This window comes from Typopeltis vanoorti, chromosome 11 (assembly GCF_054136105.1).
Source record: "Typopeltis vanoorti isolate ZY-2024b chromosome 11, IOZ_Tvanoo_1.0, whole genome shotgun sequence".
Lineage (NCBI taxonomy): Eukaryota > Metazoa > Arthropoda > Arachnida > Uropygi > Thelyphonidae > Typopeltis > Typopeltis vanoorti.
Genome location: NC_143559.1, coordinates 132,378,146 through 132,399,450, shown reverse-complemented (window position 1 = coordinate 132,399,450; position 21,305 = coordinate 132,378,146). Strand labels below are relative to the sequence as shown.

The window sequence follows — 21,305 nt, the reverse complement described above, 5'->3', positions numbered from 1 at the left end:
GGGGGGGGCAGGGCGCCACCACGCCCATTAATCTGTAGCGACCAGTTGATCGCAGACAAAACAAAAGGAACCACCTGTTCGAGCGGGTCTTAATCAAGTATGCCCATTAAAAAGTGGCCAGAAAGTGCCCTGGTACCAAGATTATGGTGATTGTTGCCCTCGAGGGTAGACATTAATCACGCCTGGCGATGGAACTTAATATCAACTCGATGAACGCCCACAGACGCTCACCCGTTCTTCAAATACATTACCGAGTCCTCCCGCGAGGTTCGGCCGGAGAGAACGGGGGAATGATGGGAAAACCAAGTACTCTGACCCTCGCGGGGTCGCGACCCCATTTCGTCGTACGGCACGCGGCGCAGCACCGCCCTCGGCATGACGAAAAGAGGGACGAGGGGGGGGGGAGCCGCTCCGCCGAACTTGATCAGACGTCTCCCAGAGCTCTAGGTCTTTGTCATGCCGTCAAAGCTGACCGGATGCACGCGCCTGTGTACCATCCCAGGTCACCAGGCGATGACCCTTCCCGATATCTCTCGAAAGAATGAATTGCGAAGCATAAAGGGTTTTTGCTGACGGATTAACGTCGTCTGCAGGGTGCGACATCAGCGCTGTAACGGATTTGGAGTGTTTTTAAAGCACAGACCAAATCGCTTCCCCCCTCCCTCTCCCCAGCAGGGGGGAAAACCTCTCAATGGGATAGCGTTACCAAGGTCGAAAGATGAAGAGGAGAGGCGGAAGATAGACACTTATATGAAGTTCTCCGTGGTTACGGACATTAGACACACAAGGTTAGTGACATAAGACAGCCACCTCCCCCCCCCCGCTCCGACATAAGCGAAACACTCCCACGAAAGCAAAAAAAAATTGACCTTTAAATTACAAGTTCTCCTCCAGGATTATTTAGAAGTTGTAGCATTCACAACAAAAGAACATTAAAAGGAAGGTAAACACACAGCGCAGATGCACTCCGTGTAATGTTTATTTCCTTGTCGTTCCTTCACTTTCTCTTAGTAACCGTGCAAAAACCGTCTGACATTCAACGAGATGAGCAGAGCTAGGCGGACAGGCACTTGAGGGACTGCATCTGACGGGGGGGGGACGAAACGCAAGTGTCCCTGTGTCCACTTTTGCAAGATGAATTAAACAGAGACAGCGCGAGGAGGGTTATCCAACTCGGGGAGCCGAAAGTGTAAAGAGATCTGCTGCTGCCACCTGGCGGTACAAGACAGTCGCGAAAATGCGTACGATCCTAGATAAGGCATTCGGAGCGGTCGATAACATCCTCGCGACAAAATTTATCGCGAGCGTTTTCACCTGTTCGGAATGGCTTGGTGTTGTCGCCGTAGACGGGGAGGAATCTTGTGCACGTGACATCCGAACAAAACGCCTGTTGCATTGGTTCTCTTTCGCGACACTTTGGGCTGCGTGCGTGCGTTATGAGAGCGCACGCACTGGCTTGCAAATTTAAAGACGGGAGGAACCAACCTCGCTGAGTCAAAGGTCACGCCCTGACGAAGCAGGTTACGTCGATTTAGGAGTAAATCACGTGCTTATGGTTCCGCAGCTTGATGATGCAGACATGCCGATCCGCCCCGAGTTTTAGCTACTCTACCCCCTTCGTTCCGTCCCTTATAGCGATCTCACCCCCCCCTCCCCCCATCAAACGTGCCAGCCACGACCTCTAAGAAGGGCAAACGCCCGTAATTCGCTCATTTTCTCGTCTCCGTGCCGACCGACGATACACGGCAGCGGTAAATCATGCAGGATTTCCGCACACCGAGACAGACACCGATTAAGACATCACCGACCTCACCGCTGCCGCCGCTACGGCTGCTGGAAAGCAGCGCGTGTAGAGATTCGAGGAGAATAACTGCGGCCTGCCAGCAGTGGTCTGAACGGGAGAAATAGGCCTAGCAGTAAACCCTATCATCCCGCCGTAATAAAACATCGGTCCCTGCGTTCCGTCTGTTTACTTATTAACGATCCCACCCACCGACCTCTTTCCTCGGTATGCTTTCCTCCTCGTGACATGCCCCCACTCTGGTATCTTCCTCGCGAGGGGTCGTCACAGGTCCATAAAACACGGCAAGAAACAACACGAAAAACGGTTAGAAGGCAGGGAGGGCCCGCAAAACTACCGAAACAACGCTCGGAGGTTATGATTTAGAGATTGCGTTCCCGCCCACGTGTGTTGTGGCTGCCAGCATCAACACTGCAATCGGCCCGGATGACGAAGATTTCGGTTGATTCCGAATCCTTTGTACGATGACCTGGCTGAGTAAGTGAGCAAGGTGACCCTTAATCGGTAGGGTGGTGCAGTACCCGAGCAGAGGGGGAGGAAAGAAGTGTTTCCCCAGTAAAGACAAAACTCAAAACAACAACACAAATGCGTTCAAGATCATCATAAAATGACGAAATCCATCGGTCTTCTCGCGAGGAGGAACCCACACAAAGCATCGCCAATCACTCAGTTAGATGATGGCACGTGTCATCTTGCCGGGTGACGATGCGCTACAGGCACACTCATTACACCGTTTAGTCCGACCTTGAAAGATCAGCGAAGCACGATTTTAATCCTCTTTTCATGATTTGCCATCTTCCTTGATATTCCTGCCCACGAAAAGGTGAAAGCGATAGATCAAGCGCCAACGTGTGCTTTAAGTGATGTGCTGTACTGCAAGACGTAAGTCACTTCAGACTCCAATAAACAGGGTGGTGGTTTCACAAATCGATGAAAATAATCTACTACCTAAAAATATTCACAAACACGCATGCCTGCCGAACAGGACGTCGTAATTGTCAATTCTCTCTCTCTCGCTTTCACGCTGACGAGAGAACTAGCACCATACCATGCAGATTTTTAAAACCAAATATCCAACGGCGATGCGTGTGTTTTTCGAAATGAACAACCAGAGGTTCCTGGAGGAGAAAAAAAAATTCCCATGACATTGCTAACTCACCTTCACTTGAAAAGGCGTGATAAATGTTCTGTGCATCCCAAACGGTTGCCCATTTGATTTCGCACGCACACACACAATCCAATTTTTTAATGTGAACTTCGCCAACGAAAGATCGTTAGCTTTACACGTACATTTAGCAGCGTGGTAATCCGAGAAATCCTGTTCTACAGAATAAACAAGAAGCTTTTTCGTGCCACTTCAAGTCTCCAATAAGCAGTTTCGCTCATCTCATTAAATCAATCTTCAAAGAAGTTCCCAAACATCCATATCAAAGTGGGATTCACCCCCCTCCCCCCGGTAACACATACCGTATTGACGTACGCTATCCACTCAGCAACCAACTCGGCATTTAATCCAGTCCAATTCAACATCTCACACTTCCTCGATCGTCTTAAACCATGAAATCAATTTTAGGAATTTTGCTAATTACACTGCTCTGTTTCTGTTTATTTTTCAGGTAAAAACAGACAGTCTAAACCAAACCCGAAACAACAGGAAAAGCAGTTGACCAACTAAAGCAATCAGCACTAAACATGGAATTTTTAAGAACAGCAGATGCACCCACGTGTTAAAAGGAATAAGGCTCTGCTACACAACGAACAGCTTGGAAATGGCCTTCCACAGGCGAAGAACGTGGAAATTCAATTATACTTTCGGGGAACGTTTCTCATCGACGGGGAACTATTTGATTCCGGGACAAGCCGCGCAAACGTGTGACATCTTATTCTGCTTAAATGCATGACTTATGAAACAACACTTACCTTTCTAGGTTCTGTCCTTTTCAGGTTTGCGGAAGAACTCTTAAACATTCTCATTCTATTAATGAAAAAGAGAAATCGTGGGGGGGGGGGAGCTCACGATGAATAATTGTTACCTAATACTTTGTCCATATTTTTAGATGACTTAAGCAATCGGAATACTTTCGATACTGCAAGACTTTTCTTGTTCGCAAATAGACCGAGAACCAAATAGTTCTTATCATAACAGCAGCAGCAACTACACACACACACAAATCCACTTTTAAGTGGATTTGTGTGTGTGTGTGTGTGTGTGTGTGTGTGTGTGTGTTAATATATGTTAATGTATGATAGAGTGCACGTGAATACCAGTGCAACGACGCTTTAGTTCAGAAGGGAACACGACATTTATAAACAGTTCATAACCTTTGAAATGTTTCAATGTTTAATTTCTTTTACGAAATTTGTAAAAAAAATAAAAATAATTCTCAATTATTTTTATTTTTGAATTTTATTTATGACGGTTGGAAAAAAGCAGTGGCAACGTGTCAAATCGCTGACGCATAGTTGGTGCGTGTGGCGTGTGAATGACAGCGGTTACAGAACTTTTGCACTAGTCATACTGCACAGCCGTATCTGCGACAACCCCGGCGAAAGCAAAACAACTATTCAGTGATCTAGCTATGAAGTCGGTGGTATGAATCTGAAACATCAAAACAACAAGCGGCGGGTCCAACCGAAAAAAAAAAAAAAAAAAAAAAAAAAAAATCCGGAACCTATCGAGTAATATGAAGACGATGCAGTTTTAACAAGTGATCACACAGCATTACTCTTCTCGTTCCTTCAGCATCATCTGCGATCCAACCTACTTTCCAAACGTAACCAATCCACTCATTGTGCTACATGAAATGCACGAAGCAACGTAGGGGACCTGTCAAGCGATCTCCGAACAGAAGGGGAAATATCTGATAATCCGCCGTATCCTGTTCCATTTCGTCCTCAGTTTATTTATGATTTATTTATTTTTCTTAAATCTTCGCGGGGCCCACGCGTTCAGAACTGACGTTTCACGCATTAAAACTCTCCAGAAAGCAGAATGGAATTCAAAATAATCACAACGGAAGGTGGAGAAGCAAACAAGCAGTAAATATATAAAACAGTGTAACAGCTTACAGATTATTTTATGTTAAAGGGATTCAATTCAATTTCTACGTTTATGTTTCGCTTTGGTTTGTTGCACTTCTTTATTGCCACGCATATCCGATGAGAATTCCACTGCATCGCAATTCCCGAAGAAACCCCACGGACTTCGGTCGAATGCTAGGGAGAAACCGCTCCATTGGTATTGTCATATAAATACAGACGGCATAACAGATTGTTGCTAGCGGTGACGAACCCTATTGATTAGTTGGTCGACGTCCAACAGCACGCGCTATTTATGCAAAATGGCGACTATTAACTTCGTTGCACGTTAAAATCGACGGGGTTAAAAGGTATCGCGCTCTTTCACGCAAGTGCTAACCATCCCCGGGTTGGGGCAGGGCGAGATAAAAACATTTAAGTAGCAAACAATTACTGGATCTGGTCCCGGAAATGCGACAGATAATCTTCTCCCTCATTAACGAATCCCTTAAGATTTCGGATAACTTCCGCTTCTTTGCCGGGCCTTCCCGGAGTCATTAGGAGCATCGTTAAATCTAACTCTGTTCTGTTCTTTACCCGAATCCGGTTAAAGATGACCCGAGAAATGTTCGCTATCTCGACACCTGGAGCCTTGAGCCGATTAAGGTGCATTGGCCACCTCGTGCACAGCATTCCTTCGCGAGATTAGCATAACTCTTCTGCAAATCCACAGGATGAACAATTAAATCTTAAAACCTTGTTAGCAGATTAACATCAACGGATGAAGCGCAAGATCAGATCGGCAAAAGGTCCTGTCCCGCTCACTGTTCGCAATAAGACCCTCAAAGCTCCGGAACCGAGTTCATCGACGACACAAAGGTCGTGGAAAAATATTTTCAGAATGCGGAATTGACATGTTGGGAATAAAAATAACTTCAACATAGGTCAGATTTATCTCTAACAAAAACAAAAAATCTCAAGATGGCAGCAAAGCAATGTCAAGGTTAGTACAACCAACGCCCTCTTTCCCACGTTACCGCTCAAGGAATTTCAAAAAGCCATCGTATTTAACCCTATCATGTCACACACAGCGAGTTGCCGACCCCCGACTTCAGCAATCAAGCCGCAGCAGACTGACACGCACAAACAACACGGCGATATCTGGTTAGAATGTGCGCGTGACCTATGAGGTCCAAATTTAATGCGAGTTACTTCTCCATTCGGCTGTGCGGAAGACTCGACCGTTTTCCAGATGTCGTCGGTGAATAGCAAACAGCGGCTCAAAATGAAGAAAAGAACCATCGACAGTAAGAGAATTAAAATAATTTCTTCACTGGGATTATCAGAAATTAAAAGCAATTTACTTGGGTGGTGAATTTCGTTGTCCAGTGGGAGACCACCTTCCCTGCTTACTGGAGGCCTGAAGTGGCTTCAAAAAGATCCATGTTTGGTCACTAGAGCAGGATTTCCGGATTTAAAAAAAAAATACAAATAGCGTAATTTTTGGCCCACACCCACGGTACTTAATGTACCGTGGGTGTGGGCCATTTATTTTATTATTATTTATTTATTTTATTAAATAAAATTACTTGTCTTATATAATGTAGGAAACCCTGCTCTAGAGACCAAACATGGAACTTTTTCAAGCCACTTCAGGCCTCCAGTAAGCAGAGAACTTTTCGTGGGTGGGAATCGCATAAAAATTCGACATATAGGATACCCCCACCCCATCTTCCGCCAATTTTTAAATCCTGTCCAGCAATAAGTGAAGCTCACTTTCATGGGCGTCCGCAGAAAATTTTCCAAGGGGGGGGGTGAGGCAAAGCTTGGAGACAAATAATTACATCAATACATTTTTATTTGATTTTTTTTTTCACAAGTAGATCCGGGGGAGGGGGAGTGCCCCGTTTGTCTCCCTCTGCAGACGCCCATGCTCACTTCGGTTTCAACATCTAGATTGAGCCTTCTGAAATAAACTAAGAATAATTTCTGGGCCCTGAAAAAAAAATAAAATAAAATAAAAATAAAGAAAGAAAACATAAAAAAATAAAAACACGTGTCAGTACAGAAAACCGCGACACGAAATGCCCAACTTTGTATTATTTAAACGAGCACGTGCGCACACATAATTGTCAATTTCCAAAGACATGGCGAGGCATGATACGTCATAGGGCGAGCGCACGCATGCTATATATGCAGCAGCAACTGCACGAAACATGCTATACGCAGACACGCGCTTGTGTGCGAAACGAAGCAGTCGGTATTATTCATTCGACGTCATTCGCGTTCCTCTCTCAAAACAGCGAATGCCATAAATTTCCTCATTAGCTGACCCCAGCGCTACCTGGAATAAGCCGCAATCAATAAAATGTAACAAGAAAAGGGTTCCGAGAAAGAAAAAAAAAAAACTGAAACCGTTTCATCCTCAGATGGTAATCAAGGAGTTCGATTCCAGCTTCTAAATAAGATAGGTGTGGCTATCGAACGCACTAATCAACACGACACCGTTGCCATAACGACGATTCTGTTGTGAATATGGAAATGAATAGAGAAAAAAAAATCAAATCTTTATCAATACATTGATCTGTATGCAATTCCCTAACAACTGATAGCATTTCGTGTGTGGCTACCGTTCCAATGGAACTCTTGCACGAAGAGACGATCTCCGGCACGATACCCGATTTCCCCGAGAAGATAATTTCATTAAATTTATATCGGATATCATCGGATTCCAGTGGACGATTTTTCGAATTTCTTGAGACTACTGTTTAATTCTGGAAGCCCCGATACAAAGGAAATGGCAAATTACCCTACGCATCCCCGGTGTGCATTGATTGCAGAAATGGCGACCGAAAGTTTAACACAATCCGAGAATGTTTCGCGGATACCCTGTACATTATTGCTTCCCAAACTTTTGGATGTCAGCGTCCCCTTCGCAAAAATTAAAATATTTCACGCCCCCCCCCTCGAAAAAAAAATCGTAATAGAGAGATATATAATAATTATTGTATTTATATTCAATACAAAACATACACAGCGAATATTGCAAAAATCAAATGCAAATATTACATATTTTGCCTCTTACCGTTTGGTTCTGAAGACGATGCGGGCTGTTCTGGTAAAATACTGTCCTTTTTTTGAGTCTGTTTCTCTTCTGATTGTTCACGGGAATTTTTTTTATTTTATTTTTTATCAGCCACTTATCCATCTCAGGGTTAAATTTTTTAACGTAGAATAGATCAAATAATATCACCACTTACCGATACTGGCACACCACAGACTGATAACATGAAATTAGTGAATATTACCTGAATAAGGGAATCCCCAGACCAGGAACATTTTTCTCTTTTATATATATATATATATATATATATATATATATTACTTAGTTTTAACACTTTCACGAATTTTAACACGTTCGGTTGAATTTTATTGCTGCCTTGGGAAATCGAACTCACACACATCTAATTAATAACAATAGTTTTTAGTTAGATACTGTGTTTGCCCATGCAACATATGGTTTTGTTTCAGTCTGTACAGCATAATTTCTGTATAAGGGGACATGTGATTCATTAATTAGTGTGTTTTTATCCCGGTTGTCTCTAATTGCACTATTTGTTGAGAAATATATTACACAGACTGCTCATACCTTATTCACTGGCATAATAAAAGTACTTGTTTTTATTGCCTCTGCAGTATAGTGGCTGTTAGGAAAAGTGTATTGTTTACCCCACTGCAAGCGAGTTACTATTCTTCCCACATGAACTTGTTTAAGCTTTTTTTCATGTGTGAAGTATATGCGAAACTTTTATTGGTAACAGAAAACTAGCTCGGATGACAGTGATAATATAAAACAAGTTTTGATATGTATATAAAGTCAATATCAACAGTCCCTGATTAAGATCGCGTGATGAAAGGGACAAGAAGATTTGGAGCTTCCCTGGAGAGCATTCGAAGTAAATACAATTAACTACTGCTTTGAAATGAAACATATGAATAAGCAATATTTACTAATATTCATTAAGCGCCGAAATACGCAGGAAGCAAAGTTTGTGAACCAACACCAATGTGTGAATTTTTACATTAAAATATAAAAAATAACAAAAAAGTTAAATACGTTTCTTTTAAGATTAATAATAACTCTAATTACTCTTAAAACATTTTAAATTTGTTTTCATTATTTCACGGCCCCCCTCAACAAAACCTACGGTCCCAAGGGGGCCGCGGCCCACAGTTTGGGAAGCGCTGCTGTACATCATCGTTGCTGACAGTAATTATATCAATCGTTTGGATTATGGAGGGGAAAAAAAGGAGTAAATAAAGAGCGTTAAAAGTAATGCGCCCTTTTCGTGCGATGACCAACTTCATTGACCTTTCGTGCGAGTGTCCGACGAGATTGTTTCTCTTCGTTAATGTCATTTCTTTGCTCCACTTCAAAATGAACTTGCGATTCCACAACTGATGCGGAAAGGAATTACCACCACTTGGGGACGCCTCAATATATCCGGTGCGGTGCAGTACCTCCGGGAGGCGACGTATGCTCAATAACGCCAGCTCGTTCTCAATACTTAATCAGCTCGGTTAAGGTGCCTTACAAGGAAACTACACCGCAGTATTTATGGCTAATAAAATGTAATTAAATCTCAGTTCGGAGACAGGAGATGCGTGGAGTTGGTTTTGGAGTTGACTTCCACGTCCACACGTTCGAGACCATACTCTGAAGAGTTATCAGCTGTGTCGCCATCGTGGTGATCTGAACGAAATTCGGTAAAAAAAAAAAAAAAAAAAAAAAAAAAAAAAAAAAAAACATCCAATTAAACAAAAAGTAACTGCCCTCGATGTTGGAACTGTTTCATTAAACAACATGCCTGTGTATTCAGATAAAAATGCTCTATAGCTAACATATATTAGACGGCTTTGTTCAGCACTATAGTTCTATTGTGCTCAGCAACTCAGGAGTATGCTGAGCACGAAATAGCTATTTTAACCTATCGCGTAAGGGTCACATTTTCATCTATACACGTGTGAATGAAAGCTTTAAAATAACACTTTACGTTTTCTTTGCATATAATACAAAGTTGTTGACCGTGCAATAGAGAGATGCCTAGCATTTTTCAAATAGAAGAACATTCCAGATTTCAAACCAAGTAAAAATGTAAATGAACGGTGATGGTATATAAGTGGTTGGAGTTGTTTTCGGAACGAGCAGGAGGTTGTAGGCCACCTTATTATTTCTATTATTTGCGTGTGGTCTTCTGGTAAGATTGGTCATTTGAATTGGTCACCGAATGCTATTTTCTCTTTGAGGACATCGTTCATTGTATGTGTGTGTTTGTGTTTACTTTTACGCACTTGTTATAGTTCGCCCACCGTTTGTAGGTCTCTGCTTGGCGTCTTGCCAAGAATAGTCAATTCATGCTGAAGGGGAGAAAGAAATGAAGGACGTCCGAATTGGTCGCCAACACGCGAAATCACGTGCTTTATAGGTAAAATTTTCCAACTGTTATACAAGCAACATAGTTAACTACAATAATCATAAAAGAGAAGTTAATTTTCTGACCGGTAATAATAAACAACTCATCCCACAATACAGATTGATTACCCTATTATCGGAATGGATTCTCCTTTTTCTGACAGGCGCAGAAGTTTCGAGGGATCTCTAATCGGTGGGCGAACTATACATCCGTGATACTTCCTTAGCAAAAAAAAAAAAAAAAAAAAAAAAAAAAAATGCAGCATAATTTGTCAAAAAAAAAAGCGTGATGCACATGGAGTTTGTTAAAATCGTTACGTGACTCCAAAACATCATCTTTGAAATCACCGATTTCAAAGAATAAATTCCGAGCTGACCAAAAAACACGTGACCAGAATAAACTTAATTATCAGAACATAACTCGTCAAGGTATTTTAAGAAGCAATAATGTCCAACATCCAAAAGTTTTTACCCCTCCCCCCTCTACAGGAACTCGAATTACACGCTGTCTTCAATCTGATCATCAGTTAGCATGAAAGTTGTATGTTTGGATATCTGCGCTCAGAGAGAGAAAAATAAATAAATAAAAATAGAGACAGTACAGAAATGGTATCAGGTAAAAAAATGCAATGCTTCTATAATTAATAAATAAGAGATATTAATTAATGACTCATTTAATTTAGTTCTCGCAGAAATACAAACAGCCCTGGGCTAGTCTCGCTATTGACATCAAACATAATGATTTTGCTTTTTTTCAAGTGTCCATGCTGGCAAAGTCAGAATAAGTGGCGCTGCTCAACTGTTTCATGGATCGCTCCGATTTCGACGTTTTACAGCTAAATGCCGAAATTAGTTTTAAATAATTTGAAATCAGTAGGATTTTTTAAGCCTGACATAACTGAACTACTCTAACATTGATTAAGGAGGAGTATTGCCGGTAGAAGAGAGAGAATAAACATTCCTACCTGGCAGTTCGATGATCTTTTTATAGACGGCAAGAAAGGCTGCTTCAGCGGCTTTACTCCTCTTCGACAGGTTGTCTACTTCTGTTTGGAAACTTTTTAATAGTGGGGCCACAACCTTGCGTACGTCCTGTGGAAGAAACATAGAACTACGTTACGAAGCGATTGGGAAAATAATAATGCAAAAATGAACTACAGCCAACCAGAATTATTTAATTGCGAATTCTGGATTTTGCTTTCAAGAAATAGTCGAACCAGAAGAACGTCTGTTTCTCATGCCATTCCGAATGCATCGAACAAGATTTATTGTAAACTCGTGCGTCATCGCTGGACTATCTATTTGTATATCACAAGCTTATGCTCAGATATCCCAATACTTCCAGGAAATCTGTAAATGACAAGGAGTACGAAATTCCTGTGTAATTTGTCAGTGAGCATCCAGAAGAAGCATCAACAATGTGGGTTTTTCTTCGAAAAATGTGCACCATTTTGCTAACTGCGCTTCCCTTATATTCAGTGATGCACATGCATCGGTATTCCCTCATCGCTGATTATGCAGAGACGAGGAATACCAAACACAAAAGACAATCGCATGTGTCCATGCCCACATCGGGTTCGAATCCCACAGTGGACATGGATGGATGCGATTGTCTTTAGATGGGAGATGAAGTTCGTCATCCTTGTTTGGTCTGTAGAGCAGACTTTCCGGACAATGTACAAAAATGAAAAATTTTAATTTAAAAAATCAGAAAAAATTCATAATCCACCCACGTATGTACAATAGATTCATTTACAAAATTCGGGTATCGTAAAATCACGGCAACGTACTTAGCCAATGTGCTGTGTAATTATTCTTTGACCTTTCAGATCCAATAAGTTTTGGAAATAAGCTCGGTTTGATTTCCCAACCATGTTAGGAAATTTTCAATCTACATTGAAAACTATGCGAATAGTGAAGGAAATATTTCCAAGGTGACCGTGCTGCCGTGGACAGAGCGATTCGGTCTCGAAAGAGGTCCATCGGCAATTTCCGAAAACACGTGGTTTAATTTTAAGGAAGAAACAACGCAAATTACCCTCAAACTTTTTTTGTATACTAAGCGTTCTTCCTTTAATTACTTTTTATACTGGGATTAGTTTTCGTGCATTTTTTTTTTTTTCAAATATTTCTTTTAAGCTTCCAAAACAGCATACGCTTTTATCTTTTGATAGTTCCTGATTCAAACTTTTTGCCTCTCATTTTAAATGTGATAATGAAGTGATAAAAAGCCTTTTATTTATATAAATTTCACCGAACCATTTTTACTAACAGTTTAGAGTTATTCAGAATTACACGGGGATTGAGCAAAGATTACGAGGTGGAGAATTTCATATACCTCGTCCCCTCAGTCTGAGACCGACCATAAAACTCAGACGTTTTAAACACAGTTTAAGATATTAGCATGACAGTACCACAAGATCACCGAATTTTACAGTGAGGGGTTTGCTCGTGAGGGTTGCGCCTCTTATGTATTTTATTATTATTTTTTATTTATTTTTAGTTTTTTTAAGCAAAGCATTTTTGGATTTAGTGCTTTCATAACACTGATTTTTATATTACTTCCTCGTCTTATATTTGCTAGCTACGATTTGTTTGTATAATTTATCACCTACCTTAATAACAGTCCCGTGCGTATTTCTCTCCTTCACCTTTAAGCGACCGCTTAAATGGGCACTGCACTCACTCGACGATACCCTAAAGCCCAGGATAATACGTTGAAAGCAAAAGAGTGCCTTCACGTGCTTAATACTTTTTTAACCATTTCTTTATAGCACCCATCAGGTGGTGATGGAGAAAAAAAAATGGAAGGAGATCGCAGAAAATTCTCCGAAGCTTTTGGAAACATTCAAGTTTCTATCTGAAAACCGCGAGTGCTCTTAACTGAGTTAATATGGACTGGTCTATTTTAACATGACAGTGACTACCGCTTTTGGTACGAAAATTTTAAACGATGCCGAGAATTAAGACATGAGTGACGAAACACTGGTCAAGCCACCAAGTCTCGCAAGAAATTCCATTCGCCCATCACGGCTCGTTTGAGTTCTGCTCCTCATTCGTACGAAATTAATGTCGCTGCATCGAGAACGAATACTGAGACAGACAGGGAGTGCTTAATAGTCGGAGGCCCTCTTAGAAGGAAGTTAATTTGAGCGAAGACCGCTCCGAACTCTTCCTAATGAAGAAAAGTTGCGATATTTTGCGGACCTTCGCAACGATCGACAATTGTTAGAATCGACCTAAAGATGAGATTAAACAGGTGATTGATTTGTGCTATAGGAAACAGAGCGAAGAGATGAAGCAAATTATTCGAACAAATGATGAAAACGCGAAACAATTTCAAAATAAATTAGATGCAATGAATATTAAAGTAAATGGCCTGGAAACAGTTTAAGATTCAGAAGTGATGTGGAAAATTTCGAATGTAGAGGTGCCGAGTTGGAGAAGTTTAATGTTCTGGCAACGGGAAGGGGGAAGAGAATGAAAACTGGTTTGGGGGGAAAACAAAGTATAAATGAGCGAATTTGAAAAATGGCGTTCGCAGAAATAATTTGTGTATGAATAGCTAAAGACAGTACGGAAACTTGGGAACACCCACAGAGTTCTTGACCCGCTTAAAGAAAAATTAGAAATTATGTGGTAGGCAAAGCAACGGGAAGATTGTACACGAGGATAAGGAAAAGATTTAAACTACCGAAGACAGGATGCCAACGGACAAAGCGAAAAAAAAAAAAAAAAAAGCAGTAATACTTTCGCTATTTTATTTATTATTATTATGGAACTGATAATCATGCAGTTTGTTATTTTATTTGTTTGTTTGTTTTCGGAACACATTACACTGGATTTTTATGAATTACAGGACAAAAGTTGAGGAATCGGCATATAAGCTGTACCAATGGAAAAAAAAAAAGATGGAAAAGGGATGAAAGGGAGAATATCCTATTTTCGTGGGTTGGACGAACCGACTCGCTGTAAACCACCTTATGAACTTTGTCCAGGTTCTAATGTGATACCCGTGACCAGTAAATGTTTGTCGTGTTCGGCAGAAGCTGCCTTGGGTTCGAGTTATAAATGGCTGGAAGGAAAGCACATTACGAAAATGACCTCGCTGAACGAGGCCGAATCCAAAAAGCGAGCCTCCTCGGAGACCCTTCCAAAAGCAGTGTTAGCATAAAAGGGTTGTTTTTAGGTTGCTGCAAGAATTAAGTTAAGAGCGGCGAGTCGCAGAGCACAATGGTGCTACTGCTTTCTTCTACAGCCTCCGTGCCCGATTCGTTGCTAAACTGTTAAGTCCAATTCCGACGGTGATCCCCCAAGACTGGCACGCGCAAGGAGTATAGACAGGAAGGAGAAAAACTATAAATTACGACTGCCAACAGCAGAAAAACGCTACCACAAAGGTGTAACAGCACATTCCTCTATCATTAACATCATTTGCTCGTGTCGCAGAACACCGGAAAAGCATGAATTATCCCGCCACGAACCGCCGGTGGAGGTATAAAAATTCCGCCCACCTAACAACCAATAAATCACCCCCCTGCTAATCGCCGTGTAATGTTTACAACTTACAAATTAGCGAAGAAAATAATAAATGAGAAGCACATCTTCTAGACGCGCTCCACAAACTCCTCCTCCTCCGCTGCATCCAGCATTTTTTCCCCCCTCTTTCAATTGTTTCCCATTTCTCCAAACAAACCACCACCGACACTGATTATTACATTCGGTGGGAAAACGCGGAACCTCGCGTCCGAGGAGCGTCAGGCGGGGCCTTTTATTTCAGATAAATTGCAGTAATTCCGAATTCAAAAACTTTTAGCGCACGAAACCGTGCACTTAGCCTCAAATTTTACACTTCCCTTGCAAATTGAGAGAAACCGAGGAGCGCGCGCGCGGGAGCGACCCCCGCTGCCTTTGATAGCCTTCCGTGCATCCCTGGCGGCAATCCTCCGAACGCCTCTGGGACCACTTATCTCCCAGCACCCATGTACGGCGATGCACGTGCTCTGCTCTTTCTCCTTTGCTCTTCCTCCCCCCCAAAGGCTCCCCCAGTCGCCTTCCCTATTCCGCTCCCACCCCGAAACTCTAAAACAGAAAAGCATCAAGATTCCGTGTGAAGCGAAAGAATTTATGAATCTCAATGTCCACCACAACTGGAGCAGGTAATGGTCGGCTACAGGTCACGAACCCCGCGGTAAATCAATGGCTGCTCGTCTTTAATATTTAACGGGCGACACCGGCCACCGCGCAGTGCGTGAGATTTATGAACAGCGGTCGACCAATAATTTCAAAAACCCTCAAACTTGTGAGGTTGCGTGCTCCGACGGAAACTGAGGCAGTAAATGAGGGTACGGAAGAGGCTGCATAAGCACCACCAGCTATTTTACGTCAAAACTGACGGCATCAAACACATCGAGGGCACCCTTTACTCTAACTCAGAAAGAGAGAGAGAGTCTTCTCACATAACCCCAAGAGAAACTCCACGTGGACTTGATAGGGCGTTTCTATGGAAACATTTTATTCACTCTTCTGTCATTCATCTGTTATGATAGCATAACAGTACGCTGCAGTATGCACGTGATACAATGGAAGTCTTAACACGAGCGCCTTTCAAATGTGGCCGTGCAAGGAATGGAGAGATGCCGCCGAAAATACTTTTCTCAAGAAAAGGTTCCCACAGACTCCCCAGAACTTTACGCAAAGCGATTTTTACAAGGAAAATGGACAACCTACCGACCCCGTCCTGCGAAAAAGACCGTCAGCGAACCACTCACTCGCTAGTTTTTAACAGTTGGAATGAATTCTTTTTAATCGAAGACGGTAATCATCCAAAAGCGGAAGAAAGTCCGAAGGGGTAAATGTCCTGACGATAGAATGAAACCCAGGACGTGTAGTATGCAAGCGGCGATTTGCAAACCTCAATGACACACAAAGTAAACATTTGAGAGACTTGCATGCTAGTGAAGAATTGGAATTGCAAATAAAGAAAATCCCATAAATCACGGCGAAGGGAACAAGCATAAATCCCGTGTCGACTCTTATACGCATTCAATTTTCATATAAAACTACCCAAAATGATAATAAGTTACATTTTTTGTAACAACTTCTAAGCCATGCAAACAAAAGCTGAAATTATTTCGAAAGCTCCACAATTTCTTAAAACTTCCACGATTGAAATTGAAAATCTTCCCAGATATGCGCGATTAAGGAACGTTCTGGAGGATCAATGGAGCCAACATGCAATGCGGATGTTTAATGTAGTTTCAAATGTTCCACAACACAACTGGAGGGAGATTAACAAGACTGCAAATCTTCTAGTATTTAAGTGCAGTCGGTTAAGATGCCTCGTTCTACCATCAATCTCTCACCCTAATGGAGAGGGTGACAGTAGGTGGACTATTCGTTCCAGGCTTAGTTGCATATATAATTTAACATCAAAGTGACGGCTTGATGATGCCGAAAGGCCCACCGATTGGTAGTAAGAAAATGAATCAAACTGAAATTCTGGGTGTATTCTAACGCACGCATTTCTCCAAATGATCTCATATCGTGGACGGTTCTGTTCGAGGTGCTTCAGTCTTCGGTGACGTAATAAATGGGAAAAGGAATTCGCCGATTTCGGACCGTCCACAACGCGAAATGACCAGAGTGGTCGGGAATGCGCCAAGAAAGGTTAAAAAGTCACCGCGGCGCGTTCCCGAAGCAGATAAACAATTCCCCACTGCTATCATTAAATGAATTCAAAGTATTAACTACGCGTCATTGTGTAGATTCCAATTATTTGCGATGGCGCAAATTAATTGCCTTTAAATGGCGTTCACCGTCCCAGGAATCCCGTTGGAGGTGGGTGGTTATTCTTCATAGTTAACGCAACGCAAGTGGATTCTGCGTTATCCATGATACGTCGTTGTCTCCACCCTAATCCAGGGGGTGAGACAAATTCTCCAAGTGTCTCGCATACCTTCACGACTTTCAAAGAAAAAGCAGTGCACGACCTCGTTAATTCCTGCAACAGCGAGATGCGCCGCACAAAGGAGAGAAGTAGCGATCGGTAGATTTTTATCTCCCATGCGAGGTTAAGCAGAGCAGATTTTAAATCAATTCAGTGTGCCGGGAAGGACAGAATAGCAGATATGCACTTCAATAGTTAGGGGGATTTGTCGCCGAGTCTCTTAACTGATTTTCCGAAATGCTCGTGCCTTTCTATTGGCGAAGTATTAGACAAGGGATTAACGGGCCACTTGGTTGAGAACGACGCACGATGTAAAGGTGAAGATCATAATGCCTTTTCTCGACGAGTTTCACAGATTCGTTTTGTCACTTCCAGACGATCGGACACACAAACAGAGAAAAAGTTAAATGTCAGTTGCATGCAGTGGACCCCATTTCCTTCAAAACTGAGGAGGAGAGAACTTGGGGGGGGGGGGGGAGAGAAGAGGCGGAAAGTCAAAAAGAGAAAAGGGAGAAGAAAAAAGTGCAGTCAATAACTCCAATCTCCGAGCCAAAGTAACCCTATACATAGGACACATGTCGTGACCTTCGCGGTCTAAAACTGTCCAAGTTTTTTTTCGCCTTTTCCACTCGCCCGTTTTTTGTCCGCCCTCTTCCTGTTCCTGCTGTTATGCCATCGATCATCTACGCTTGGCGGCTGTTCTCAGAAAGTCCACGTCACCTCACACGTAAACAAAGGAGCCATCCAGGCCCGGGATACCATAAACTTCTCCTTAAGGTGCAGGCGAGGCAAATCTTCTGGCGGGGTGGGTCGAAAGCAAGGAGAGGGGAGGCACGAGCACAATAGGGTTTAGACATATATCTGTACAAATATGTCGGACGGCGAACAGACGATCAAACACAGAAAAGGAGAACCGAACAATCATGGAAGGTTCGTGATCAAGAATCCTTATAGAGCGAGTGTGTGTGTGTTAGACCACGCGCGCCCAGCAGAGAGAGAGAGAGAGAGAGAGATAATGACCAGCCAATAAACATGAAGTCAGCACGACGCTGTGAGATTTCTTAGTGGGGTGTACAACAATGGCATCATTATGAAGTGCACCAAAAGAGGGTTTAGAAAGGGAAGCGTCGAAAGTTTGGTTTCTCTGTTGGCCACCTTCATTCCCGTCAAGAGAAATAAATTTCTTTTAAACACGTGACACGATGAAGAAAATAATTTGGAAGTTAACAGTTGAAAAGTATTCCAGGCAAACTGAGGTTAATTGGAACACGAAAACAAACACTCTTTGTCGATTGACCGAAATCCTAATTCTGCTGTGGTAGTTCTTAACGAGGTCCTGCAAACGGGATTCGCTCCTAACACACACACACGCGCGCAACGTACACGGACAGGAAAGGGATGAATTCTTGGGGGAGGGGGGGATCATGGCAGAAATCAATTATGACCATTATATGAGGTTGAAAATAATTTTAATACGAGAGGGATCTTTGAGAGAGACCTTAAGAGTGCATGAACATGTCTCTTAAATTCTTATTGGTTGGCATAACTGAGATATTCTATTATTCATATATGTATATATAATCTTTTTAAATCCAGAATCAGGAGCGATTCTATAAGAGGTATTTTTTTCATGAAATATAAAATACAATAGCATTGAGAATCTTTCTCTACCTGCTTCCAATTTAAAAAAAGAAGCTTCGAAAATTTCAACAGCAACTCATCAGAGGTGAGATGTAAATTGTCGAGAAATTTCAAAAGCGATACAAAGGCAACGAAAATATCCAAAATATTTTTGTTGCCACTGCAGCCCGACTGTGGCTGCAGTGCGGTGGCAACAAAAGGCGTCAATTACACCTTCCAGAAGGTGTAATTTACAGCATGTTGTCTCGATACTTTTTGATCAAAGGGCGTACATTAAACGGAAGCTGCCAACCACCCGTGGATATTCTGACTAATGATTTTTCAAGGGTAGATCAACTCTTTTCTTAAAAGATAAACAAATATCAAAGAACGCATGGGGTGTCAGGTAAACAGTTTATATTTAGAATTGTGCCTTTGGCCTTTCTCTCGCATCTTCCCTCCCCGGAAATGACTTTTCAACAGCTGCAAAATGTTCTCTACGTGTAAATCCAGATTTTATCCGTGATAATAACGATTCATTCCTAGCAGGGAGAGAAAGAAAAAAAAAAGTGTATACACTTTAAAATGTTTTAATACGATAATGACCACAACGCGAAAATCGCGTTTCATTTGAAAAGTGCAGATGGTGCCGATTAAAAATGCATAAAGACAAGAGTTAGCAGTAAAATGAACGCCTTAGGACAGAACTCGACGGTCTTCTAAGCGACAGATCAGTGCCTATCAGTGTGAAATAATTAATTAAAACCCCTCTGAGAATAAAGAGCAATACGTCGTCCCCCAAGCAAGAGCAGAAGTAGAAAAATCGCTCCCTACCAACCTTCTCTAATACCCGTAAGCTAGCAACAGCACCTGACAAGCCAAGGCGAGCCTGCTGACGCGTTAAAACACATTGTTGATTCCAGACGTGTCTCGAATTGGGCTGCTACAACACCGAGCAGCACTGGGGTCTGTTTTTCTTGCGATATTAATCATTTTTTCTCATTATTACCGCTGCATTTCTTCCAATCACAGATACAGCCTCACTGCCAGTGACAATTAGTTTTTAATCTCCTCATTCGGCCCAAAGGTGACGTGTTCGCAGTCTTAATTCCAGCTGTCATCTTGGGAGATTACCCAACCACCTAGCGATAATGAACTTAGAGAATTCTTTAATTTTCCCTCGTAAATTCTGATCAATATTCGCGATGACTTCTGAACAGAACGATTGCATCCACACTACCTGCCTGGAAATGACGCTCTTAATGAACCCTAACGTGCCATTTCTTAGTTCTAATTTTAGAAACGAACGCTGCCTTGGTTCGTGCAAAACACCTGTCACCATTTCTTAGAGGAGTAATTAAAAAAAAAAAAAAGAAGCGAATCCGAAATGATGTTTGGTTGTATAAGACAAGACAGGCTTCAGCCCTGTCCGCCTTGACCCCAGTCTACTCTAGATTACATTTCGAGGAACGAATTTTTGCAGGGTTTAACTTGTAAGGAAATGAGATAAACTAGGATTAGCGAAGGCGTGAAGATTTTTTAAATTTTCTTTCCGCTTCTTTATCTTTTACCTGATTTCGAGACCTTTTGTCTGTTTTTGCCAGCTGGAATTAAACTAATAAAGCTTTTTACACGGAAACCTTCCATCTCCGAATATCTTTTACAAGAGTGTAAGCCAAGTAATATTGATCAAAGCTCGCCTGCCATTACGGAAAGGCAGTCTGCTGCTTATTTTAAAGATTTACTAACCCCGGGCATCACTCAAAGAAAACTTGAAACACTGATTTGGGTAATATTTTCAACACTTTTTTTTTTTTTTCAGCGACTCAACTAGCGTATTATAATAATGGACTTGAACAGAATTTTCAGTAACATCCAATTGAATGCTTTTCCTCTACCCTCGCTGTCACAGATTTCTCTAAATAAATGCCAACGAATATCATCCTTCAAGGAGTATTTTATTCGCCCGGGAGTTTCCATCAAACCTAAAAATTACGCTGATAAAGCCGACTATGTAGTGACTCGACAAATCCGGATTCAAAATACCAAATCCCATCATTTCTTACTGTGTGTATACACCCGAAAACGTTTCCATTTTTAATAATTACACCAATGGTTCGCCTCACATAAAAAAGGGGAAGTATATTCCCAGTCTCCGATTAAGGTTCGTGATGAGCTTTTTTTAATGTATAATTTATATACTACAATGTCATCCTCGTATCTCCGAGACATTCCCAACAAAAAAGTAATTTTTTTCCCGGTGTATGATGATCAACGGTTAGTGCAATTCTTCATCGCAGCACTCTTGCCGTCATTCGCGACCAAGTGCTGATTTCGAGAACAGATTTTCTATGTATAGATTTCGAGAATGGAGTAATCGTTGACGCAGAACAGCGAAATCCCATCATCAGATTTTCCTGTTGGTGAAAAATAAATGCCCTTTC

General features: G+C 41.9%; 1 protein-coding gene across 1 annotated transcript in view; it reads right to left on the bottom strand.

The window, feature by feature from the left end:
- The window catches only part of LOC150102055 (homeobox protein cut-like 1), a 308,969-nt gene that overhangs the window by 270,831 nt on the left and 16,833 nt on the right, over window positions 1-21,305 (bottom strand). The window contains exon 2 of the mRNA XM_090399958.1: window positions 11,258-11,384. Within this exon, the coding sequence (XP_090256084.1) occupies window positions 11,258-11,384 (127 nt within the window). The remainder of the gene's footprint in view (window positions 1-11,257; window positions 11,385-21,305) is intronic.